This window comes from Lynx rufus, unplaced genomic scaffold (genome assembly GCF_022079265.1).
Source record: "Lynx rufus isolate CCGP_SWC_20201006 ecotype Redwood Valley unplaced genomic scaffold, mLynRuf1.p SCAF_23, whole genome shotgun sequence".
Taxonomy (NCBI): domain Eukaryota; kingdom Metazoa; phylum Chordata; class Mammalia; order Carnivora; family Felidae; genus Lynx; species Lynx rufus.
The window spans coordinates 5,016,197-5,041,909 of record NW_025814838.1 but is presented as its reverse complement, the minus strand read 5'-3'; the positions used below and the strand labels follow the sequence as shown (position 1 = coordinate 5,041,909).

The window sequence follows — 25,713 nt, the reverse complement described above, 5'->3', positions numbered from 1 at the left end:
CCTTCCATGCCTTCCATGCCTCCCGTGACGTGCAAGCTACTGGCGAGTGGAGTGTCGGAAGGGCTCAGGGAATCCCAGAATAAAAAGTTGAAGCCTCATGTCCCACAGCCATTTGTTGCCCCTTTCCTAAAGGCAAGAAAGAAGATGTCTGTTCCTTAAAAGCTCCAGGTGTGCCTTTTGGAAGCTTTCCCTCCATGGTGACCCCTTAATCGGCATTCTTAAGAGGGCAAGTAGCTGATGAGTGGGAAAGCTGTTTAGAAAGTCAGAAGTCCTAGACGAGCTATAGGATCGTATGCTGTCCTGCATTTGCTTTTGTTCTCCAGGCCTTCTAGAATTTTAGCGTGTCCTTAACTTCATATCGTGTGAGCGAAATCCTTAGAGGGTGTTCTGGAATTTCCTAGCAAAAGTCATCTTCTGGTATGCTCTAAACGTTTCCTCCAAATATCTTTGGACAGCTCTTTACCCGGCCCTGCCCTACACACGGGCAGGGGAGCGCGGCAGCACCAAGAGAGAACGGTTGAGATCGGTGAGCGTGTCTCTTCTGATGGGTCAGGAGACTGTCTTTGTCTCTGTCTTCCTGTCTCCCCCTTCCTCCCTCCCCCTTTGTCCCCCAGACCAGATCCCCTGAGATTTTCCAAGGGCTGAGGGGTAGCTGGCTCTCACAGTTCTGACACTTGCCCTTAGGGATCACCTCCTACTGGAAAATGCTTGCTTGTGATTGCTGCCCCCCTGCCCCCCCCTGCCCGTCATGCTGTCTTGGGGGGCCGGCTCCCTCTCTGTCCCTGCTGTCCATCGCTCGTTACTGTGCACGTAAATGGTGTTCTGCGCAGGTGTTCAAGTCAGAAAGAGGGGTGTCATCCTCACCCCAGCTCTTTCTTAATCCCGGCCCACACCTGTGAGGCCCACCACCGGGTTCTGGGCACCAACAAGTGTCTTTTTCTTGGTCTTTCTTTCCACTTCAAGTAAGCAGCTCTGTACTTGTGGAATGTAAGTACAGGTGGATACGGAGGCGTTAGAAGAGCGCTTTGTGGGGGCGCCGGGGAGGTCACCAGGTTGTGGAGCGCCTTGTTTCTTTCCCCAAGCCTCAGGGGCATCGGGAGCTGCTGCAGGCAACACGCAGGGTGTCGCTGAGAGTCCAGACAGAGGTGTCCTTACAGTGTGTGCAGTTGGCGAGCTGAGGAGGAGAGAATGTGTTCGTGAATACGCATCGGGGCTGAGGGATTGGTCGTGTGTGTGTGTGTGCGCGCGCGTCTGCCACGCTTTTTTACTGCAGCCCTCAGTAAAGATAAATGTACACCCCAGGCCAAGACCTAATTTTAAGTACCCATGTCAATAAGTTTTTTAAGTTTATTTATCTAACATGAGAGAGAGAACCGGTGGGGGAAGGGCAGAGAGAGAAGGGGACAGAAGATCCAAAGCGGGCCCTGGCCCCTACGTGGGGCTCAAACTCACGAGCCGTGAGATCATGACCTGAGCCAGTGTCAGACACTTAACCGACAGAGCCACCTCGGCGCCCTGTCCCCGTGACAGTCAATGATAAAGGCACACACGTGGCACTTACTAAGGCAGGCCCTGTTCTGAGTGTCCCTTGTGTGTACTTATTTCCTCATTACTCCTCACAACCCCGTGAGGTGCTGTCCCTGTCTCTGCTTCGCAGAGGAGGGAAACTTGGCCCAGGGAGTGGAGCGACTTTGGGGCCTCGCAGCAGACAGGCGGTGGAGCTGGGATTCGAACCCCCGTCCCCTGCTCCAGAGCACCTGCCCTTTACCACCCGCTGTATCCTCCCCTCACAGAAAAAAGTAAACGTGTCACAAAAGAGTACTCACCCCCACTGTGTGCGATGCTTCGGGATTTTTGCTGTTTTATTCCATTTTATCCCTCAAATGCTGGTCAGCATTGGTGTCCTGACCCTCTCTGATTCATCTCGATCTGCTTTTTGGAAAATTCTGTCAGGTCCTACTCCCCCAGTGCCTCCACATACCCCCACCTCCATCCCAGGCACTGTTCCCCCAGTTCAGGCTCCCTGTGACTTCTTCCCTGGACAGCTGTGAACCCCTGACTCCTGTCTTCCATGCATTCCCCACGTGGAGACCACAGTAAGCTGGAAAATACGTCTCTGCCCATATCGTTCCTGGATGTCAAACCCTTAAGTGCCCTGATGCTCTTCGGGGCCTAGTACTCGCTCGGTACATGAAGGTGGTCAGTAAATGTAGGAGTGAATACATAATTCTAAAGCTTACTGCGTGTTTTTCCTCAGGACGAAGATCTTCTCCCAAGTAAATATTTTGAAGTGGACTTTCCCATGATAGTCACGAGAAAGCTGCACAGCATCAAGTGAGTATGGCTTTGACCAGATGAGAGAGCCCGGTAGGATTCAGGGGCAGCGTTCAGGAGGTGGCCTGTCTGAACGCCAGAGACCTCATTTTAGGGGACTCTTCTCTTTCACCCCCTTCCCACTTTCCTTCTGGCCCCAAGATCCCCATTCCAAACTGTCTTCAAAATGAAATGTCCCCTCCCTTGCAACTCTTCTGTCCGTTAACGTATTTCTCTGAACACTTAATAGAAATGACCTATAGTGGTATAGTTTTAATCTGAAATTTAAAAAAATGTTTTAATGTTTTATTTATTTTTGAGAGAGAGAGAGGGAGACAGAGTATGAGTGGGGGAGAGGCAGAGAGAGAGAGAGAGAGAGAGAGAGAGAGACAGAATCCAAAGCAGGGCCCAGGCTCCGAGCTGTCAGCACAGAGTCCGATGTGGGGCTCGAACTCATGAGCCGTGAGATCATGGCCTGAGCCAAAGTTGGACACTTAACCGACTGAGCCAACCAGGCGCTCCAATAATCTGAATTTTTATGTGTGCTCCGGCTACTTCTGTATCTCCAGAGCATAGAAAGGGGCCTGGCTCAGAGCAGATGTGTAGTAAATAGCGTTTGAATGAATAATGGGAGGCCAAATTGGCCATTTACTATATATGAGATAGTATGGGGGCCACCCTGAGTCCATGTTTTAAGAATCCTGCAGTTATAGATGACGAGTTTGTGAATCTTTGCTGAGAGCTTTTGTAGCACCATGTGAAATGCTTCACTCAGATGATCTCATTCAGCCCTCAGAGCCGACTCAGGAATGACATGCTTTTATTAGCAGTTGAGGAAACCAAAGCTCAAAGAAGTTAAGCTAATTTCCATAAGGTTACCTGTTGACAAAGGGGTAAAGCTGAAATTTAAACCCTGACCTCAAGCCCAAGGTCAGATTTTCTCAGTGGTTTTTAACGTATACTTCTTCCCCTTCTTTTTATTTAAAAAAAAATTTTTTTTTTAACGTTTATTTATTTTTGAGACACAGAGAGAGAGAGCATGAACAGGGGAAGGTCAGAGAAAGAGGGAGACACAGAATCTGAAACAGGCTCCAGGCTTTGAGCTGTCAGCACAGAGCCCGATGCGGGGCTTGAACTCCCGGACCGCGAGATCATGACCTGAGCCAAAGTCGGACGCTTAACCGCCTGAGCCACCCAGGCGCCCCTTCCCCTTCTTTTTAAATTAGTCATTTAAACAAAATCTTAATTCTGACATTTAAAAAAATTTTTAGTGAACATTAAAACTTTCACCTTGTCCTTTAAAGATGTGTAATTCCCACAAGCTAGAAATAGTTTCCAAGTTTTTTTTTCTAACTTATCCTACAGAAACAAGTTTTCCCCCTTTTCCAAATACAAGATTATATTATACAGAGTGTGCATGTTATCTAAATTTTTTTTTTAATATTTATTTATTTTCGAGAGAGGGAGACAGAGTGCAAGCTGGGGAGGGGCACACAGACAGGGAGACACAGAATCCGAAGCAAGCTCCAGGCTCTGAGCTGTCAGCACGGAGCTCAACGCAGGGCTCAAACTCACGAGCTGTGTGCGAGATCATGACCTGAGCCGAACGAAGTTGGATGCTCAACCGACTGACCACCCAGGCGTCCCACGTAGTGTGCATCTGAGATGTGCTATGGCATCTGATGCTGTACAGCCACAAATACGACCTAGCTTGTTAGGACACCAAGTCAAATAAGAGCAGGTGGGCTCTCACTTAAGCCTAGAGGAGGTTTCTGGGGTGAGAGATGTGTGTATGGTGGTTGCGATACTGAAATCGGCTTTCTGATGTCTAATTTTTTGCACATTCTGGAGGAGAGCAGAGTCATCACATAAACGTTACTGAACGTCAGGTCTGAGTAGGAATCGGTTTGTTTAGTTGCCTGTGATTAATAATGGTTAAAATTTTTAATTGAGCAGAAGCAGGAAACGAGAGATGGCTTGGAAAACACTGGAACGTTTGGAAACCTATCGCTAGCCTATCTGTGGCGATTTCTACGTCTTGAGTGTTTCATGATCAGTTTGTGACTTGACGTCAGGTTCGGAGTGTAACGCTTACTGACCTACTCTGACAGCTGACCCACTGAATTTTTCATGTGTGTGCCTAGGGTCAGACGTGATTAAGCAGCAGGCCCTCTGGAGTCGCCCTTGCTTTGAGCAGTAGCGGTACCTATTGGCCATTTCGGTAGTGGGTGTTTGCGTTTTTTCACTAACTAAGCTACTTGACTCATTTCTCTCTCTTTCCCATCTTCCCATAGATACAAGCCTTTCTTATTACAACCCATTATAGAATTACATTCAGAGGACACACTGCAAATTGGCAAGTACCCTTAACCTAAGTAATACAGTATGGGCTACCTCTCTGCTTTTCTTCCCCTTTCTTTTTAAAGATGGTGTGTGTGTGTGTGTGTGTGTGTGTGTGTGTGCACGTGCGCGTGCACGTCTGAGTCTGCGCGTGTGTGCACATGATGTCACAGAGTGTATACTTCTGCATCACATTTACTGTAAAGGAACTTGAAACAATTTTTTGTATGGCCCCTCTTAGATGTCCATAGGTCCCAATCTTAAATCTTTTGAAAAACATTTCAGTGAGTTGCAAACATTTCAAATATAGGAGCTTTTTCCCGAAAATCTTTCCTTGGCAAAATCCAGTCCGGCAGCCTCAGACCCTGACTCCTACATGGCTGCTTCACTGAGAGGGAATGCACATCCCCACCACTGTTGTCTCATACCTGACCTGCTTCACCTGTTACGTAAGGTCTTTGGCCCCGGGGCTCAGTTTTTCCCCGTAAGTTTTCAGTATGAGTGTTTCCAACAACTCTTTCCTCCCTTCTAAGCCTTTAAAACTAAGATCACAAACACTCTTCCAGAATGTTCCATTGTGTTCAGTGTGTGTCTGACAGAGAAGTTCAAGGGGCTTATTAATAATTCAGGTCAGAAAACATGCTCAGAGAGGATGGCCTTAGATGGTGGGCACAGATAACACAGAAACGTCAGGCAACTAGACAGGCCTCTACACCAGCACAGTGCCCTCGTCATGCTCCTAGTGAACAGACTCCCACAGAAAATAATATCTCTCCCATTCTTTGTTTCCCTTGTACTTAACACTATTGTTAAGCAGGAAAAGCAGTTTTAAGAAGAATTGGCCCTGTTTTCTTTTTTCTGTGTGATGTGTGTGTATGTATTTGTGTGACAGAAAATGTGCTTATGTTGTGTGTATGAGTTTATATTGTATGTATAGAAAAAAAGACTGGAATGTTCTATACCAAAACATTAATAGTTGGAAGATGTGATTTTCGTTCATTCCACCCTCCTCCTTCTTGATTTTCTTTTTTCCTTTTTGCAGTGGGACATGTATTTCTGTAATGGAGAAAAAATAATTTAATTTTGAAAAAAAAATCCATTGAAATGATCATCTCTGGATGAATTTCTGTTGAAATGATAATCTCTTCTTGGCTTTCCAGATGGACACCTGTTGGATTCAAAGAGATATGCCATTATTGGAGCAGATCTCCGAGATTTACCTGAACTCGAAGAGAAGCTAAAGAAATGTAACATGAATCCACAGTGAGATCTTTTTTTAACCTCTTATGCGTTTGTGATTTCATGCAAATGCGAAATAAGGTCAGCTGAAAGTGCAGCATGAGACCCGTGTTCCGTTTTTAATTCTGAAATGTTTATCACTTCATTGCTATGAGGGAGGTTTTCCAAGTTTTTGAGAAGCATTGTTTCTCCTGTTTTCACATCAGAATCACGTGTATTGCTTTTATACCATACTGATGCCTAATACCATAAAGTTTGAGAGAAGATAATTATATGTATAGAAACCTACAACTGCAGGGCGCCTGGGTGGCTCAGTTGGTTAAGTGTCCAACTCTTGATTTCCGCTCAGGTCATGATCTCACGGTTAGGGAGATCGAGCCCCATGTCATGCTTTGCGCTGACAGCTTGGAGATTATATTAAGTATGCGTGTGAAAGCAGTTGAACAGAAATTGGCGCATAAGCTATAATCTGTAGATTATTACAGTTGCAGTGGTAACCAGCAGCAACCCGCTGCGAACGTAGAAACACACCATTTGGGCAAATGTGCTACATAGCCAGGGAAATAATCACTTACAAATCAGGAGAGCTCTTGGGATGCCTGCGTGGCTCAGTTGGTTAAGCATCCAACTTCTGATTTCGGCTCAGGTCGTGATCTCATGGTTCATGAGATTGACCCCACGTTGGGCTCTGTGCTGACAGAGCCTGCTTGGGATTCTCCCTCCCTCTCTCTCTGCTCCTCCCCTGCTTGCCTTCTGTCTCTCTCAAAATAAGTAAATAAACTTTAAAAAAATTAATCAGGGGAGCTCTTGATAGGCAAGTTTGCCTCACTTTTGGAGATCTACAAAATGGATAAGGAACAGCGGCTATCACAAGCATTAGAATTACATCCATAATTCTCTGGGGTTCATTTGTACTCTGTGTTTTCCTCTGTGGGCTGTTTTTGCTTTGCTTAGATTTCTCTTCTGAGAAGTATTAATCCTGTTTTTAATATTGGCGATGGCTGCCTCTTAAAAATATATTGTAAACGTGTTTAACTTTTCATTTTAAAATAATTCAAATTTGTAAAAAAAAGTTGCAAAAATTGTACAGGAAATTCCCACGTAGCCTTCTTCACCTGGCTTCCCCATGTGGTAATACCGTATGTAATAATCGGTGCCTTTTACATTAAAAAGGTTTTTGAAGGGGCACCTGGGTAGCTCAGTCGGTTAAGCATCTGACTTCAGCTCAGTTCATGATCTCATGCTTCGTGGGTTCGAGCCCTACGTCAGGCTCTGTGCTGGCAGCTTGGAGCCTGGAGGCCTGGAGCCTGCTTCAGATCCTGTGTCTCCCTCTCTCTGCCCCTCCCCTGCTTGTGCTCTGTCTCTCAAAAATAAATAAACATTTAAATAATTTTTTAAATAAATAAAAACGTTTTTGGAACTGTTTTTCTCTAATTACCAACCTATTGAGGTTTTGAAACTTTTCTCCCCACTCACTCATTTTTTCGAATCGTTCCTATTGATATAATCTGGGGTTTTAGACTTAGGTTAAAAAAAAAATGCTTACTTTAAACTTCCTTTTAATGTTTTTCTTTCTGATTTTCAACTTCATCTGCAACTTGGACTTCATTGTCTATCCTCTGGATTTAGTTCTCTCATTCTTTGTACCATGACCCAGTTGAGACCAGAGACCATTTGTAGATATACACATACATATGTGTGTGTGTATGTATATACACATACATATATTTTTATTTTAGAGAGAGAGAAAGAGAGCATGTGCAAGTCAGGGAGAGGGGTAGAGGAAACGAGAGAGAGATAAGATCCCAAGCAGGCTGCATGGTCAGCATGGAGCGCAACACAGGGCTCAATCCCATAACCCTGGGATCATGACCTGAGCCGAAATCAAGAGTCAGATGCTCAACTGACTGAGGTACCCAGGCGCACCTGGATATGTATTTTTAATTTCTTTTAGTGTTTGTTTATTTTTGAGAGCGAGTGCGAGCACGAGCCGGGGAGGAGCAGAGAGAAAGGGAGACACAGAATCCGAAGCAGGCTCCAGGCTCTGAGCGGTGAGCACAGAGCCCGATGTGGGGCTCGAACCCATGGACTGTGAGATTATGACTTGAGCTGAAGTTGGATGCTTAACCGACTGAGCCACCCGGGCACCCCTGGATGTATATTTTTAAGTCACTTGAGTTATACAACATTTCCTTGTCAAAAAAAGAAAAAAAAGAAAAAAAAAAAAGGAAATCCTGATAAACAGTAACAGTGGATAGTTGGGACCGTCAGGTCAAAGCCAGCAGCATTTGTGGGCAGCCTTTCTCTCTAGCGATCATGAGTCCAGGCACTGAGTCTGACTGCATGGGTTACATTCTGACACTAGCGTACACGATGTTCTTTTCAGCAAATTTCTTGGGTATTTTCAGTTCAGACAATTTACTTGTTTTGAAATTCCCCGCCAATAAAAATAGGCAAAAATAACCTACTTGCTTTGTGAGAAAACTAGCAACCAGCCATGAGGAACAGCAGCGTAAAGGGGCAGAGAAGGAGGAGGATCCAGTAAAGGAGTCAGAAGGAGCAGGAATAAATCAGCAGAGCTCACATAATTTAGGGCTGCCTGCGTTCCCTTCCAACATGTAAAGCTTTTAGAGATTTCTGTAGGAGTTTATTGCTTTTCCTGTTTCGTAATTTGTTCGTTACTTCGGGTCTGGTAACTCAGACCGCATACTAGTGTGTCATTTGCTGAAGACTGCTCGTGTTGTTTTTAATTCTTGATGATAAAAGTTTGTGTAAGAAGAATTAGATTCTGTTAAAGGGACAGCAGTATTTCTGCATTTTATCAGTCAGCTTTTGATGTGTACCAAAATCTCTGCAGCCTCAGCGGTCTCGAACAACTCACAATTCAGAGCAGTTCACAAGTTGCTCGGGATTGTGTGAGTTGACCATTTGGACTGGGCTTAGCTGGGTGGTTCTTCCAGTGGAGCCAGCTGCAGCTGAGGTCCCCTGGGGTTCACTCCTGTAGCTGAGATCCCCTGGGGTTCCCTCCTATGCGGATGCCTCATTCTCACGCACAGGGCCTCCCCTCCGATAGCAAGCCAGCTTGGGTTCATTGCCACACTGGTTCAGGCTTCCGAGCAAGAGGGCAAGGGCCAACGTGCAAGTGATTTTCAGCTTCCGCTTGCGTCGTGTTTGCTACTGTTGTATTGGCCACAGCAAGTTACAGGCCTAACCCAGATTCCAGGGGAAGGGAACTAGACTACCTCGGAGCAAGGGGTCTGCAGGGCCACCTCGTCACCACGTGCGGGCATGCCGGGGGAGAATTTGTAGCAAGCCAGACAAAACCTTGCTCAGTGCTCACGTTGTTACGGTCTGAAACTTTGGGTCACAACGGGGCTCTCCACCTCTTACCGCCCTGATAGTTGACGTGCTATTCGGGGCTTCTCCTCTTCCTGCGGTGTGCACCCCAGGGTTTTCCTGCCCTGCCAGCACTATCCGTGGCTGCCGTTAGAGTCCCGATTTGATGAATACATACTTAAGTGCCTTTTTTCTTCTCTGAAGATTGCCAACACTGCTGATAACGGAATGTGTGCTGGTTTACATGACTCCGGAGCAGTCGGCCAACCTTCTCAAGTGGGCAGCTAACAGTTTTGAGACAGCTATGTTCATAAACTACGAACAGGTAAAAGGAAGCTCAAGACCTTTGCGTGCTGTATGCGTTCGCGTGGTGGCTAACCTCTCTGAGCAACCTCAGTATAAATTTCCACTCACTCTTTTCCTTCTGCCTCTGGCCACACACACATCTCCTTTTTAATCGATTCTAGCAATTCCCAGCGTTCCTGATTTCTTAACTTCCTGCAAACTCACAGCCAGGGTTTTTGGAACTTCTCTCTTGGCCTTTACAAAAACTTTGTAAAGTTCACATTTTACCGTTGTATTAATTATCGAGTCATAGACCGCGATGGAAGGAATTTTGGCTAACATGGGTGTCAGAGTAGCGAACCCTGATTCCTTCCAAGGCAGGCAGGTGATGCAGTGGAGGAAGTTGGCCAGGTGTAAGGTAGACAGGAGTGCTGGGGACTCTGATGAACCACAGTTCACCCCTGCTCAGTGCCACCTTGTTGTTCCCATGTGGACATGGGAGCCTGGAGTTGAGAACCCCCAATTTTTCAGGAGAAGTTACAGTGTAGAATTTTAATGTAAAATTCCTAATTTGTAAGATTCCCGAGTTTGGCCCACTGGTTGCCTGTTTTTCTCCTCTGATGTGGTGGGAAGGGTTCTGTTTTAGAGCTTTGGAATTATTCAGCGTGGGTCCGAGTCCTGGCCCTGGCTCTTATGATTGGCCGGGTGCCCTTAGGCAGAATTGTAGGGTGGTTGGGAATCCATGCTCTGGAGGTAGATTGCCTAGCTGTGTGACCTGGACAAGTTTCATAACCTCTCCGTGCCGTCTCTTTATCAGGAAAATGAGAATAATAACAGTCCCAACGTTAATAGGGTGTAGTGAGGAGTAAGCGAGTTAATTTGTACAAGAGCATTTTCAGGATTGCCCGGCTGCTGAGCAGGTATTAGCTGTGATTTGGATCTTTCTGAGCCCCAGGTCCTTGTTTTTGTTTTTGATTTATGTTTTTAAAGTTCACTACTTATTTTGAGAGACAGCATGAGCAGGGAAGGAGCGGAGTGGGGGTGGGGGTGGGGGTGGGTGGAGAGAATCCCAAGCAGGCTCTGCGCTGGCAGCCTGGAGCCTGACGCGGGGCTTGATCCCACGAACTGTGAGATCATGACTTCAGCCGAAATAAGGGTTGGATGGACGCTCAAGGAACTGAACCACCCCGGTGCCCCTGCCAGGTCTTTGTTTCTAAAGGGATAACTTCTCTGGACTATTACGGGAGTTCATGAGATGATGTGTCGCGGGGGGCACGTGACTGAATACATGGCGCTAATTTTATTGCTTATTTCAACTTTATTGATTTTATTTTTTTCATCTCATTTTATTTTTAAATTCCATTACGGATGAGAGCAGTAAAGGCTTTGCCCCGTGTCACATAATTATGGACAGATCTACGGCTAGACCTTACCTTGGTTGACTTTCTCACCCCTTCATGCTCCAGGCCACATTCCCGTAGAGGTGGTTCTCGGTTGAGTTTTCTTCCTTCCCTCTGTGTAACTGGGGGCATTCCTCAGACTCGGTCTTCAGTCCTGGTGAGTGGACATAATGGTAGCTGGCCTCATCTGGCTTCTGTAAGTCCTGGGAATCTGTCTTTGCTTGCAGGATAGCAGGACTGGGGAAAATGAATTCTGCTTGCTTTCTTTTTTTAATTTATTTTATTTTTTTAGCGTTTGTTTATTTTTGAGGGAGAGAGAGCGCGCGAGCAGGGCAGGGATAGAGAGAGAGGGAGACACAGGATCTGAAACAGGCTCCTCCAGGCTCTGAACCGTCAGCACAGAGCCCGACGCGGGGCTCAAACTCACGAACTGTGAGATCATGACCTGAGCCGAAGTCAGGCACTTAACCGACTGAGCCACGTAGGTGCCCCTGAATTCTGCTTTGTTTTCACACACTGTGGGTGTTCACCCTGCTCTGTTCACCTTGTTTCATTCGTGCATTCTCTATAGCAATGGTGGATGAAGTGAATCTTGACCACGGACCCAGTCACTTGGGAGCAAGCCTGGGGATGTGTCCATTTTAACTTAATTCAGCAATTTCCTAACAAATGCAAACCATCAGCCTCCTCAGGTGTACTAATTGCTCACATGCCTTCCATGATTTCCTAATCAGTATTTTAAAATGACAAAAATCACATGAATGAGGAAAAAAAAAGTTTTTTTAATATTTACTTATTTTTTAGAGAGAGAGCGAGCAGGGGAGGGGTAGAAAGAAAGACAGAATCCCAAGCAGGTTCCATGCTGTCCGCACAGAGCCCAGTGCGGGGCTCAAACCCACAAACTGTGAGATCATGACCTGAGCCAAAAATCAAGAGTCGGTCGCTTACCAACCGAGGCGCCCTGAGTGATGCAGATTTCAGTACTGATATAATAAGGGTAGCGAACTTGTAGAAGTTGCTTGCTATATAGCAGGCACCTTCCATGAGTGTGACCTGTATTAACCGACTTGTCACAGTAGCCGGGGTGTGGCTGGTGTGGCTGGTGAGGGGACCGAAGCACAGAGGGATTGGACAGCTTGCTGCCCACGGCCGCACGGCCTCACGGCTGGTAAGTTTCAGGCCAGGATTCCGACCCAGGCAGGAAGACGACGGAGCACGTGCTCACAGGCACCCAGTGTGACCATCCGTGCCACGTAAGCCTCACATGTCCACCGAGAGAGAGTGATGCTGCTTCTTGCCTGCCACCGTTGTCACAGGAGCTCTGGGAATCATTTCGTATAGTAAACTGTTGACGTTTTGGGACAAAGTAATAATAGTGCGCAGTGTATTATGTACGTTTTGTGACATTTGTGCGTATAGATACGTTAATGGTTTTTTTGAAGTGGTAAATGGGGGGCGCATGGGTGGCTCAGTCAGCTAAGCATCTGGTTTTGGCTCAGGTCATGATCTCACGGCTCATGAGTTCGAGCCCCACGTCGAGCTCTGGGCTCACAGATCGGAGCCTGGAGCCTGCTTCGGATTCTGTGGTTCCCTCTCTCCCTGCCCCTCCCCTCGTTCATGCTCTGTCTCTCTCAAAAACGAATAAACATTGTAAGAAGGGGGTTAAGTGGTTTCTCATTAGATAAGTAACACCACATGCAAAACTTCAAAAAAAAATCAAATAGTACAAAAGGGTATGCAGGGAAAGGTAAGTCTCTCTTCTACCCCGGACCTTAGTGGGTCCTCCAACCTGGGAAGCAACACTGCCAGATTCCAGAATTATTCTGTGCATATGTAAATGTAGCTAGAGATTTTTTTCTTTTTTTTTTTTTTTTTAATTTTTTTTTTTTCAACGTTTATTTATTTTTGGGACAGAGAGAGACAGAGCATGAACGGGGGAGGGGCAGAGAGAGAGGGAGACACAGAATCGGAAACAGGCTCCAGGCTCCGAGCCATCAGCCCAGAGCCCGACGCGGGGCTCGAACTCACGGACCGAGAGATCGTGACCTGGCTGAAGTCGGACGCTTAACCGACTATGCCACCCAGGCGCCCCGAGATTTTTTTTTCTTAAGGGCAGATAGGAGCATGTTATGCACATCCCTCTGTACTGTACTTTTCGAGAGTCTGTTATCTGACAATCATTCCACATCTGTATCTGTGTCTGTATGTGTGTCTACATCTGTACCTACGTCTACTTGGATGTCCTCTTGCTGTTTTCATGGCAATGTAATATTTCATTAAACGACCATGCCACAGCTGCTTTAACCCCAGCGGATGGGCATGTGAGTCCTTTCCGTCATAGGTCCCGTTACACATCATGCTGCGGAGTAAACCCTCTTGCACCTGGCGTGCACGTGGGAGTCACCTGGCCACGTGGCGTGCACCTGGCCACGTGGTGTGCAGTGGTCTGACCGGCTCCCAGGCCGAGCGCACACCGCCCGGGTGCCCCGCAGGGGGCGGCAGCAGACGACGCTCTCGTCGGCCCTGCGTGCCGTGCCTGCACCCGACTCCGTTGACTGCACTGGGTATTAGCAAACATCAGCCTTGACGGCTCAGAAACAGAATACTGTTGTCTGATTTTGCGTATTCGAGAAGCCCTTCTGGCATTGCCCAGCCTCCTCTTTCCCTTCCCAGGTGAACATGGACGACCGGTTCGGACAGATCATGATCGAAAACCTGCGGAGGCGACAGTGTGACCTGGCGGGAGTGGAGACCTGCAAGTCGTTAGAGTCACAGGTCGGAGAGCAGGGCGGGGACCTCCTTTGGTACCCTTAACCCCCCAGGGAAGGGCACGCTCCCTTCTCAGATCAGAGAATGTGAGAAGCCCTGTCGAGTGCCCACCTGAACAGGCAGCTGGGGTTCCACGTGGGCCACTGGTTCGTCACGCTAAAGAAGTCCAAGACCTGGGCCGCCATCTTGGTTTGGAAAATACACATTCACATTTCCCATACCCTATTATTCCAGTTTTTCAGTATGCATATTTTCAAACAACATGAAAGTAGAGGGAACGGTAGAACGAAAACCCATGTCCCACCAGCCAACTTTGGTGATTCACATTTTTCAATATTGTTTTATTTATCCCCATTTTTTGTCGGTGTTGTCATTGGAATATTTTAAGGCATATCCAGAGAGTATAGCATTACCCCCATAAATACTTCCCTGTGAATCTCCTACCAGTAAGCATTTTCTTCCCCCACCCCGGGATAATGGTAATATCATTATTGTACCTCACACATCAGCCGAAACTCCTCCATAGCACCCACTCCACAGTTCGTGTTTGGGTTTCCCCAGTTGTTTAAAAAAAAAAAAAGAAAAAAATTCTATAGGTGGTGTGTTTGAAACAGGATCCAAACATGGTCCAAACTTTGTACTTGACACGTCCCTTACATTTCTTAGAATCTGTAATAGAGACTTTAAATATCTTTTATTTATTGTTTGTTAGTTTGTTTGGTTTTTTCTTTTTCTTTTTTTCTTTTTCTTTTATTTTTTTTGCTGAAGAGACACCACCCAGCCCTGCCCCTATTAAATAGGTGAGGTTGTACATGTCTTATGTCACATTACCCCTCAAACGCATTCAAGCACTCTTGCTCACGGAGAAGTTCCTTCCTTTATTTGTCTTTAAATATACATTAGTGACTTCTCTCCCATGACAACAATGCATGTTCGGTGCAGAAAATTGGGAAAGAAAAAGAAGAAAGATGGGGGCCGGGATGGGCTTTTGAAAAAGGAGTCATCTAAGAGAAATTCTCATGTGCTCCAAGAGTGCCTTGGATTTGTACAACGGTGCCTTATGCCTTCCCTTTTCTCTCCACTGTACATTCTAGAAAGAACGGCTCCTGTCGAATGGGTGGGAAACAGCATCAGCCGTCAACATGATGGAAGTCTACAGCAGATTGCCTCAAGCTGAAGCGAGCAGGTGCGGACTGGCGAGAGTTAGTTTCACGGCGAACAATTTTGATTGATTAAAGACATAACTGTCTTTTTTTTTTTTTAACGTTTATTTATTTTTGAGACAGAGAAAGATAGAGCATGAACGGGGGAGGGGCAGAGAGAGAGGGAGACACAGAATCGAAATCAGCCTCCAGGCTCCGAGCCATCAGCCCAGAGCCCAACGCAGGGCTCGAACTCACCGACTGCGAGATCGTGACCTGAGCTGAAGTCGGACGCTTAACCGAATGAGCCACCCAGGCACCCCCATAACTGTCTTTAATGTAAACACAAACACAAAACAAACCTCAAACCTCCAACCCTCACTAGATATATTTTGAACCATGTTAATCTGCTAATACACACTAAACCATAGCACCTTGAGAGGAACTCATTAGCCACTAACGGAGATAGGGTTTGTGCCAAAGCAGGTTATTTTGGTCAAAACGAGAAGTCACACCTGTCGCACTCCCAGAGCACCCTGTGCGGTGGCAATTCTGCACAATCCCTGTGTTTTGGAGGAGGGAGATGACATTGCCCAAGGGCTTCTGAGGGGGAAAAGTCTGCTTGCAGATTTTTTCTTTGAACTTATTTTTATTTTAAGAGAGAGAGCACGAGTGGGGAAGGGGCAGCGAGAGAGGGAGAGAGAGAATCCCAAGCCGGCTCTATGATGTCAGTGCAGAGCCCGAGGTGAGGGCCTTGAACCCATGAACTGTGAGGTCGTGACCTGAGCCAAAATCAAGAGCCGGACGGATGCTTAACCGACCGAGCCACCCAGGCGCCTCTTTGTGTATGTATTTTAAAGCTTCTATTTAAATGCTCTTTTGAAAAAAATCATACAAGCACATGATAAAACAAAACAGAAGACGACAGTGTGGAGTACAAAGACCAACCCTTCTATGCTGCTCCCCTCACCACGAGTCTACCACCTTCTTTCAAGAGACAAGTGCCCTTGCCTGTGTCTTCCAGAAGTGAGCTATGCACGTGGAAGCACGTATGTCCCCCACTTGCTCTTTACGTAGATAGTAGCGCACTCTGCACGTTATTTACTCTACAGTTTGCTTTCGAATTGCACGGTAAGCCTTAGAGACTGTTCCAGGTCGGTGCACACAGACCCATCGAATGCTTTCAGATAGCTGCATATCCTCCAGTTGTGTGAGTGCGCCGTAACCTCTTGAACCCAGCTCTCCTCAGTTACAGCTATGATGCAGCTGTGAGGCTGCAGTCAATATTCTGGAACGTACACCTTTGTACATACAGGGTAAACTCTTAAAGGCAGAACTGCTGAGTGAAAGGGTGTACATTTTAAATGCGGGGTGGGGGGGGCACCTGGCTGGTACAGTCGGTAGAGCGTGCAACTGACTCTTTCAGGGTCGTGAGTTCAAGCCCCACATTGGGTGTGGGGCCTACTTAAAAAAAAAAAGGAGGGCGCCTGGGTGGCTCAGTCGGTTGGGCATCCGACTTTGGCTCAGGTCATGATCTCCTAGTCCGCGAGTTTGAGCCCTGCGTCAGGCTCTGTGCTGACAGCTCAGAGCCTGGAGCCTGCTTTGTATTCTGTGTCTTCCTTTCTCTTTGTCCCTCTCCCTACTCTCACACTCCTCTCCTTCAAAAAAAACATAAAAAAAATTTTTTTTTTATTTAAAAAAAAGTTAAAATAGGTTTTCTCATGATGTGTACCAGCTCTTTACATGGCAAGGAAATCTACCCTTTGTCATTTGTATACTAATATTTTTTTCTAGTTTCTCATTTGTCTTTTGACTTTGCTTATGGTATATTTTTGTACAACAAAAGTAAAATGGAACCATACCATATGCACTATTTCATATCCTTCTTTCCTCTTAGTATAAATGTGAACATCTTTCCATATCCCTAAACTTTCGGTCATCATGTTCATTTTCATTTGCATAAATTCATACTCTGTTTTTTATTCTCTCCCCAGAATAGAGTCACTTGAATTCCTGGATGAAATGGAGCTGCTTGAACAGCTCATGAAACATTACTGCCTTTGTTGGGCAAGCAAAGGAGGAAGTGAACTAGGTACGTGGTTTTACATCTGTTGATTGGACCTAGTAATGGGGACCTTTTTCTCTCCAAAGAATATAAGACATGCCTGGAAAAATGAGTATCGTATGTGTGTGTTCATGAGCCTATGCAGAAAACTAGCTGTTCCCTCCTCCGTGTTTTCATAGCACAGAAACCAGGTGAATTGTTCAAATAAGTCATGTGGACCACACTAACAAACCTACGACACTTTAGCAGTCTCGTGGCATTTTCTCAGTTGGAAGGGAAAAGATCTTGAGAGTCGAAAGCAGTAATCTTAATAAAAGTAACCACTGTTTGTCTCGTTAACCAGGTTTGCTAGACATAACCTAGACACAGGATATGTCCTCATCTGTGTCTCCAGCAAACCCATGCAGCTGCGGGTCGAATTTCTCCCTCTTGCCTCTTTTTTATGTTTATTTTTGAGAGAGAGAGAGTGTGTGAGCAGGGAAGGGGAGAGAGAGAGGGAGACACAGAATCTGAAGCAGGCTCCAGTCTGAGAGCTGTTGGCACAAAGCCTGACGTGGGGCTTGAACCCATGAACCATAAGATCGTGACCCAAGCCGAGGTCAGACACTTAACTGACTGAGCCACTAGGCGCCTCACCTCTTACCTCCTATGATTAAGGTGAAGTCCTCTAGCCTGGCAGAAGAAGGCTGTGGAGGGAGCATGGATCCTCGTCTCTGTGTTTCTTGTTTCCTCGGTCTTGACCCAGTTCCTCATTTACAAGGGGCCCATGTTGGTCTCGCTTCTTCTGGGGGGGTCATCCCCTAGGGCATCTCTTAGAGCCTCGTGGAGACCATGTTAGATCCCAGTTTTGGCCTTGATTGGAGTAGCCGCCCTTCACACTTCCTGCAGAGGTCATCCTGCAGCCAGTCCGATGACATACAGCCTGAGGCAGGGAGCCCACACAAAACACAGAACTTGACGGAGCGAAGGCAGAACTTTTCTCCTGTGCGAAAATCCCATGTTGATATGTAGCTGTCAGTCTTCTCCCTGGGGCTTATCATTCCAGTAGTTTATAAATTTACCAAGCAGTTCAGCCCAAAAAATCCTTTTAAATGTGTCTTTTTATTTAAAATGATTTATGATTGGGGTTTTATACTGTCATTCCCCTCCCCCCCCAATTTTAAAAACAACGTGATTCTTTGTAGACTTTGGAAGCTTCTAAAACGTAAGAGGAAAAGCTTCTAAAAGAAGAGGAAAATTGCCTGTGTGCCTGTCACTCAGAGATAACCCTAGTAGCTCTTTCCTTCCACTCTTTTTCTAGCTACTGTGCTCTTTTTAGCAGAACTGACTTCCTGTGCTGTGTAACTTGGAGTCCTGATCTTCTCCATTTAGTATTATGACAGCCATCTCCCCTTGCTGTGAAAAACTTGCACTGAGGATAATTTTAACAGCTTTATAAAAATTCTGTCCTGAGGGTACTATGTCCAGATTGACTCAACTTTCCCACACTTTTGGAAACGTAGTTTGTCCGGAATACTGCGAAGCCGATTCTAGTTTTCATTTTTTTATAATTTTTTAAATGTTTATTTATATTTGAGAGAGAGACACAGTGTGCGAGTTGCGGGGGGAGGGGGCAGAGAGAGGCAGACACAGAATCCGAAGCAGGCTCCAGGCTCTGAGCTGTCAGCACAGAGCCTGATGCAGGGCTGGAACTCATAAGCGGGTGAGATCATGACCTGAGCTGAAGTCGGACGACCAACTGACTGCCACCCAGGTGCCCCTGATTCTAGTTTTTATAAAGTTTTTTAATACACCGAACACCTCTGTGTCGGGGGCAGCTTTGTGACACGGGTGCTGTATGTGTGAGGTGAAGAACCACCCTGTGTCTGCACTTGCTCAGAGTTCATTACTGAAAGGGTAGACTTTGGGCGTTACCTGCAGAGAGCCCGTGAACTGTGACCGTGCTCTCTCAATCCCCTTGTCACCCCTGCACACACAGCCTTGTCCAGTCTCTTGTTTCCTCGCGGCTGATCTCGTACCATGCCAGAGGCCAGAGCTGCCACGATGAGGCGTGTGGCCCGTGCCCCCGAGCCGGTCGCCAGGGGCATGGGGTCCAGCAGGGCCTCGTTCTCCTGCCGCTGCCTGCTTTCTCTGCCCTACAGTGTGAGTCTGCTAACAGTATTGTGTGTTTCCCCTCCTCAGGTTTGAAGGAAATCACTTACTAATCTATTGGAAGCCCAGGCCGAGCTGGGAGCTGCTGCCACCAACCTTCCCAGAGTGGACTGGCCACGTTTCCTGGGCGGTGGCCAGCCCTGGGCTCGTCCCACACCCTGACAGACCTCACTTCCCAGGGCTGTCGCACCACCTGCTGTGCCCGTTGGCTTACCGTTTAAATAAATCTCTGTTGCCAATTGCCTTTGGTCCTCTGCACTTGCTCGTGTGCTGCTCCCCTGGGAGGGCTCTGGTTCACCGCCACGTCAGCCAGAACCAAAGCTCCCGAATCTTCCTCCAGCCTTGGCTTGCTCCCTGTGAGTCAGACTCCGCTCAGACCCCAGCGTCCATTTGGGGGTTTATTCCCGCGTGCTTGTGTTGTGGCAACTGATGTCACACCTGGCACCTTGACCTCGGCCTCCACCTCCAGCTGAGGCACGTGCCTGCCTCAGCCTATCTTGGTTATTGCGGCAGGCTGGGTGAAGGCCCCTGAGACGTCTGCTGCTGTCCCTTGAACCTGTGAATGTCTCACCTCATATGGCCAGTGGGGTTCGCAGGTGCGATTAAGCTAAGGACCTTGACCGACATGGGGAGATTATCCAGGCGGGCCCAGTGCAGTCACAGGGTCCTTACAAGGGAAGGCGGGAGGGTGGGAGGAGAAGGAGGTGTGATAGTGGAGACAGAGAACAGCAGTGCACTTTGGAGATGAGGAAAGGGCAAAGCCGACAACGTAGGCGGCCGCTAGACGCTGGGAGAGCAGGAAGACAGATTCTTGGAGCTTCCAGAAGGAATCAGTGTCGCTGACAACTTGAGCCCAGTGAAGTGGATTCCGAACTTCTGGCCTCTCAATCTGTAAGAGAATATTAGTGTTTGAGGCCACCAGTGTTTGAGTTTGTGCTGGTTTGTTACGGCAGCCACAGGATACTAATCCAGTTGTACAGACGAATAGGGCCCAGGAAGCCTCCCCAGTCAGGAAACAGAAGGTCTGTCCATCCCTGCTGAGCTTTCTGGCTATTGCCTGGGGCCTGGAACCTGAACCTGCACGTGCAGGACGGCAGTGAGGAAGCTGCTCCCCTTCCCACCTCCGGGATCTTTTGAGTCTTAAGAAATTCAAAGAGAACGATGCGCCTGGGTTGCTCAGTCGGTTAAGCATCTGACTTCGGGTCAGGTCATGATCTCAGTTTGTGGGATCAAGCCCTGCGTCGGGCTCTGTGCTGACAGCTCAGAGCCTGGAGCCTGCTTTGGATTCTCTGTCCCTCCCCTGCTCAAGTGCTCTTTCTCTCTCAAAAATAAAGTTCAAGGGAAGCTCTCAGGCTGGTACTGGTGTGTTTGAAAAAAAAATTTTTTTTAATGTTTTTATTTATTTTTGAGAGAGAGCACAAGCCAGGGAGAGGCAGAGAGAGAGAGGGAGACACAGAATCCGAGGCAGGCTGCAGGCTCTGAGCTGTCAGCACAGAGCCCGACGCGGGGTCCAGACCCACAAACCGTGAGATCATGACCTGAACTGAAGTCGGACGCCCAACCAACCAAGCCACCCAGGTGCTCCAGGTACCGGTGTGTTTTTAACACTTCTATAACATTCATTAATCCAGTGGTTTTGAAGCTGTGGTTCCAAGCCACGTGGTGAATCCATGTAATGGATCAAAACCACTAGTTTAGAAAGATGCAGAATAGAATAGAAAATATTATAGCACATTACTAGTAGGAAAAGTGAGTATTGCTTTTTGACACATTTCATTTGCACTGTGGCAGATTGTTCCTAATGTTTTGGTTTTGGTTTTTATCAGTGTGTTAGCACTTTGTGAACTGAGGCAGCCACAGAATCTGGCTAAAATTCAAAACGCCTTGCTTTGCTTCCATTATATTTCTCTTTTCCCTAGAATTTATTTTTTTTGGATTACCTTCTGTTCAAGGCAAATGATAACACCATTACTGTTGACCATTGTGTTATGAAATGTCCACTAAAGTACCTACCAACTTCATTTCATTTTTTAAATTAAAAATTTTTTTAAGTTTATTTATTTTGAGAGAGAGAGAGAGACAGTACAAGTGGGGGAGGGGCAGAGATAGAGAGGGAGAAGGAAAATCCCAAGCAGGGCTCATTTATTCCTGATAAACTTCCACATTTATCAGATTGGCTTGTTTCCCATTTGGGGGCCGTTCTAGATGTCAGTGATGAAGAGTGACCCCTTTCTCCAAAATCTTACAGTTCTTTGTGAGGCTTTTGAATAACTAGTAGCAGAAATGGCTAAAAAACCAAAAATGAAACAACCCCCCGCCCCCCCAAAAAAACCCAGTCAAACAAAAACCCAAAACATCAGGGGGTATCTGGAATGCTTTCAATTTCAGTAATAAAATATTGGAGAATATCATTAAGGACGTCAGTTTGCTCTTTGTGCTCTGTCTTCATCAAGATGTTGACTCTCAATCTTTTCTTTGTTACCTTATGATCATAAAGTAGCTGCTAGACTGCCAGGCATCACAGCTGCCTTCACGGGTAGGAAGAAAGGTGAGTCTTTTCTTCAGTGGTCTCCATCATTTTATTCAGAATGAATTTGTTCCCAAATGTGCCTGAATATACGTTGCCTATATCTCATGGTGGGAACTGAGTAGCATTGCCAAAAGATACAGGGTGCCTAGCTAAATTTGAATTTCAGGCAAGCAACACGGAATTGTTAAGGTATAAGTATGTCCCATGTAATGTGGAACATATTTATACTAAGAAAGTTGTATGTTGCTTGTCTGAACTTCACGTTTACCTGGGTGTCCCCTATTTTTATTTGCTAAATCTGGCCACCCTGGAACTTGGCCTCCTTGCAAGAAGGGCTAGGAAACAAAATATCTGGATTTCTGGCTTTTGTAATAATCCCCGATGGGCAAGAGAGAAAGAAATTGGAAAGCTTTTAGGTCATCGGCCACCGAGTGTGGGGTCATTTTGATTGTGTTTGCTCCACTGCACGGAGAATATGTTTACATAATATCAGAAAATTTATGAAGTTCAAAGCAGAATCAAACTATATCTTCATTTTAGAGTTTTTTTACTTTTTGGGGGGGAGGTACAGACGGTTTTATATAAAATGTCTTCTGTGGGTAAAATATTTTAATTTTAGTTTACTTTTTTATATCCCTCCTCGTTCTACAGAAAGGATTGAGACAGCTGATAAAACTCCTTCATCACAAAAGGCAAAAATAAATACTTTGGGGAGTGGAACATAAGCTTAAAAAATTACCAAAGGCCCTCAGATGTGTGTATTTTTTTTAATGTTTATTTTAGACAGAGTGCAAGCGGGGTAGGCGCACAGAGAGGGAGACACAGACATAGAATCGGAAGCAGGCTCCAGGCTCCACAAACTGTCAGCACAGAGCCCGACGTGGGGCTCGAACTCACAAACCATGAGATCATGACCTGAGCTGAAGTCAGACGCTCAACCGACTGAGCCACCCAGGTGCCCCAGCTGTGCGTATTTTATTGTCGGCACAGGTACTGCTGGGCTGCAAATCTGACTCCCGCAAGTCCTCACAGAGACAGAAACACGCTCCAGCTTCCAGAAAATCACAGCCAGCCTCGTGCTCCAGAGAGGCACACCCCTTCCTACATAGATCCCCGAGAAGCTTCTCCTGGGCCTCGTCAGTGGGATCTCTGTGAATGCTGGGGGCCGGGCTATGGAGGGCCTGCCCCAGGGCCTTCTGACACAAACCTGTGCCTTAATGCCGATGTGAAACTCCATGAGACCCAAATCGTACGGTCCAATTATCTATCTCTGGGATGCTAGATTAATTCCAGAGTAGAAGTTAGAAAATTTGGGGACAGTGAAAGGCCCGCAGAACTCATGTGCCTCAACATCGTTTCTGAAAGCTGGACACTTTATACAAGATTCCCCTCCAGAAAACCTGGAGGCTCATTGGCTGAGTGGTCCAGATCGAAGCGTTTTTAAGAGCCAACCAGGGGCTGGGACTAAGGTCTTCATAAGAGAGTATAAGAGTCTGTACAACGGGGAGAGCTTCATTCCAAGGTAGCTGCCTCAGACATAAAATGGGCCGTTTGCGACACCCCCCTTAAAACCCTCAAGGCCCCCTCTTCCCCTTGGTATGAAGCCCAACTCCTTCCCATGGCTCACAAGCCCGAAGACTCTATGTGGTCTGGCCCCTCCTCCCCTCTCCTGGTCATTTTGTGCCACTCTCCTACCCATGACGCTTCTTCTAGCCCTGCCTTCTTTCTTCTCCCTAACCTGCCCAAACTCTGCCTCTGCTGGCCTGTGCACCTGCTGTTCCCTTTCCTGACTCAGCCTTCCCCCTTAAGGCTTAGTTGAAACCTCAGCTCCTTAGAAAAGTTCTCCCCCTTTACCGTGTGTAAATTTCCCCTGTGGCTGTATCTCAGCACCCTCTTTGGTGTCTTTGTGGTTCTTTCCTGAGCTTCTCATCATTTTTATTCATTCCACAAGTATTTATCGAGCACCTTCTATGTATCAGGCACTGAAAGACAGTGAAGCAGGTGAACAAATAAATAAATAATATAATTATGGTGCTACTTGAGTGCTCTGATGACTCAGTGGTCATGGTGTGAAAGATGATGTAATCCTACCGTATCAAGGTGTTTGATTTATAGCTCTGGGTAAACATCGCCAGAGTTCTGATGTGGGGGGACTCAGCTACTATCATTAATAGTAGGTTATGAATATGGTGACACCTGGTAGGCTTTTACTTAAAGATCAACACACGAGTGTGGGGTGGGGGGGAAGATGCCTCCAGTAACAACAACTCTTGCAATAATGTGGTACCATTCAAGTGAGGCACCTCTCCAGGCCAGCGCACAAATGGCTGTTGAGCCCCCAGAGAGAAAGGCAGATAGAAAACATCCAAAACCTTGCTAAGCTCAATGTCAGAGAAATCATCTTGCTCTGTCCGCAAACAGAGAACTTGTTAAACTCAGTGGTTGAGTAATAAAGTGTCCTGGGAGAGCTCTTGGGAACTCAGGTAAGGCTCACTGTTCACATTTTACCCACCCACTGTTTCCCAATTGTGGCTGAGTTTGAGTGCCAGGAGGTCTGAACCCTGAGGGTGGCTCCTGGCTTGCAGAGCGGGGAGAATTTAGAGATGTAAGGAGATGGGACCACTGACGGAGTGGGAGGTGGAGGTGGACCACCTTGAGGGGTGAGAATCGGGGAATGGGCTCTTGGAATATCCTGGTGAAATCATGCCAAAAGGAACACTGCAGGGAACCAAGTGTAGGAAAACGAGTCACAAAGGGCAGCAGCTTTTGGCTTTGGTGCTGGTGGTGAGGGGTGGCAGATCCCAAGGAATGGCCATAAAGTCTTCCATAGTCTCTCTCTGCAGCTTGAATCAGGAGTGGCCATGCGATTTGCTTTGGCCAACGGACCAATAAGAAACAGGACATGGGCATCAACTTGAAGGTGCTTGTGCACTGGGGTTCTCCTTCTCTCGCTGCTGGGAACCATGTGGTGACTAGGATGTGAATAAGCCCAAGCTTGCCTGTGGGATGGGAAGACCACGTGGGAGCAGAGATGAGCTGTCCCAGATGAGGCCCTCCCTGGAGGCCCCAGCCAACACACCAGCGGACCACAGATGTTCGGGAGAACTCAGAGGACATCAACCAAGCCGGCCCAGACTAGAAGAACTGCCCAGCCGACTCGCAGAATCGTGAGCTCAATGAATGGTTATTGTTTTAAGTCACTGGGTTTGGGGATAGCTGGCTATCCTTCAGTAGCTAACCAGTACAGGTGTGGGGGTGTGAGGGTTGCCGGGAAGAAGGCAAGTATTGGTTGATCGGTTCTTTCATTAATGATTATTCTGTGCTGAGCTGCGTGCTAGGTATGAAGATTTCACAGTGGACACAGCGGATGTGGCCTCTGCACTTGCAGAGAACCATGCAGCAGCGGCCTTGATAAAGAACTTGGCCATTTCAGTATCTTGTGGCAAGTCCAGGCGGTGCTGTGGGAGGTGCTAGGGACGTGCTAGGTGGGGGGGGGGGGGGGGTGCCTGGACCAGAGGGCAGGAAGAGAGTTTCTGGCTGTCAGAGAGTCTGGATGGTTGAAGAGAGAGCATGGCCACTTGGCAGGAGCCTGAAAGGGGCTTCAAAGGGGCACACATTTCATCTGGAGTCACGGATTGTTCCCAGGGGGTCCATGAGGATCCTTGCAAGGCGTCCATTCCCAATGGAGGTGATAATGCTTCCAACGGGGCAAAACTTCTTTCTTGGGGGGAGGTTTGTAGCCCTCCAAAGAGCCAAAGTGCACGAACAGATTTAGTGTGTCTGTGGCATTAAAACTTGATGGAGGGGAGATTGGGAAGAAAAAAAGTCTAGAAAGTCTCCATGGGGGGGGGGACAATGAAGAAAGGTGGAGACACTGCTTAAGGGACTCTGTTTCCAGATCCTCACCTCGTGTGCCTGGCTCACTTTCTCCACTGCTGTCCTAGCTCACAGAGGAGCATCCTTTTCCCCCCAAATCCAGCCTGGTGCGTGCCCTGGGAATTAAAGCCTGGGATAAGGGAGCACTTAGAAATGCTTAGTGCGGGCATTGAAGAAGTGAGTTGACGGTGACCCAAGCAGCGAATCCTTTTGCAGGTATGGGAAGGTTTTGTTGCTTTCAACAAAATTGAAGGGGATACAATAGGA

General features: G+C 47.1%; 1 protein-coding gene and 1 long non-coding RNA gene across 5 annotated transcripts in view; one reads left to right on the top strand and one right to left on the bottom strand.

Annotated features, from left to right (window-relative positions):
* LCMT1 (leucine carboxyl methyltransferase 1) overlaps positions 1-24,437 on the top strand; it is a 47,314-nt gene extending 22,877 nt beyond the window's left edge. For 3 of the 4 annotated variants that reach the window (XM_047087856.1, XM_047087857.1, XM_047087854.1), the window contains 8 exons: positions 2,258-2,334; positions 4,608-4,669; positions 5,814-5,916; positions 9,433-9,553; positions 13,587-13,688; positions 14,777-14,868; positions 16,819-16,916; positions 19,071-19,281. In XM_047087856.1, coding sequence (XP_046943812.1) covers positions 2,258-2,334; positions 4,608-4,669; positions 5,814-5,916; positions 9,433-9,553; positions 13,587-13,688; positions 14,777-14,868; positions 16,819-16,916; positions 19,071-19,093 — 678 coding nt within the window. In that variant the 3' untranslated portion in view covers positions 19,094-19,281. Of the gene's footprint in view, positions 1-2,257; positions 2,335-4,607; positions 4,670-5,813; positions 5,917-9,432; positions 9,554-13,586; positions 13,689-14,776; positions 14,869-16,818; positions 16,917-19,070; positions 19,282-24,413 lie in introns of those variants that run through there. The other variant, XM_047087855.1, reaches the window with a different exon arrangement.
* On the bottom strand, positions 5,716-11,188 carry LOC124518067 (uncharacterized). The gene is made up of 2 exons (XR_006963613.1): positions 10,947-11,188; positions 5,716-5,821 (listed from the first exon to the last, which is right to left on the bottom strand). It is a non-coding gene; the product is annotated as an uncharacterized LOC124518067 (long non-coding RNA).
* Positions 24,438-25,713: the final 1,276 nt, after the last annotated feature.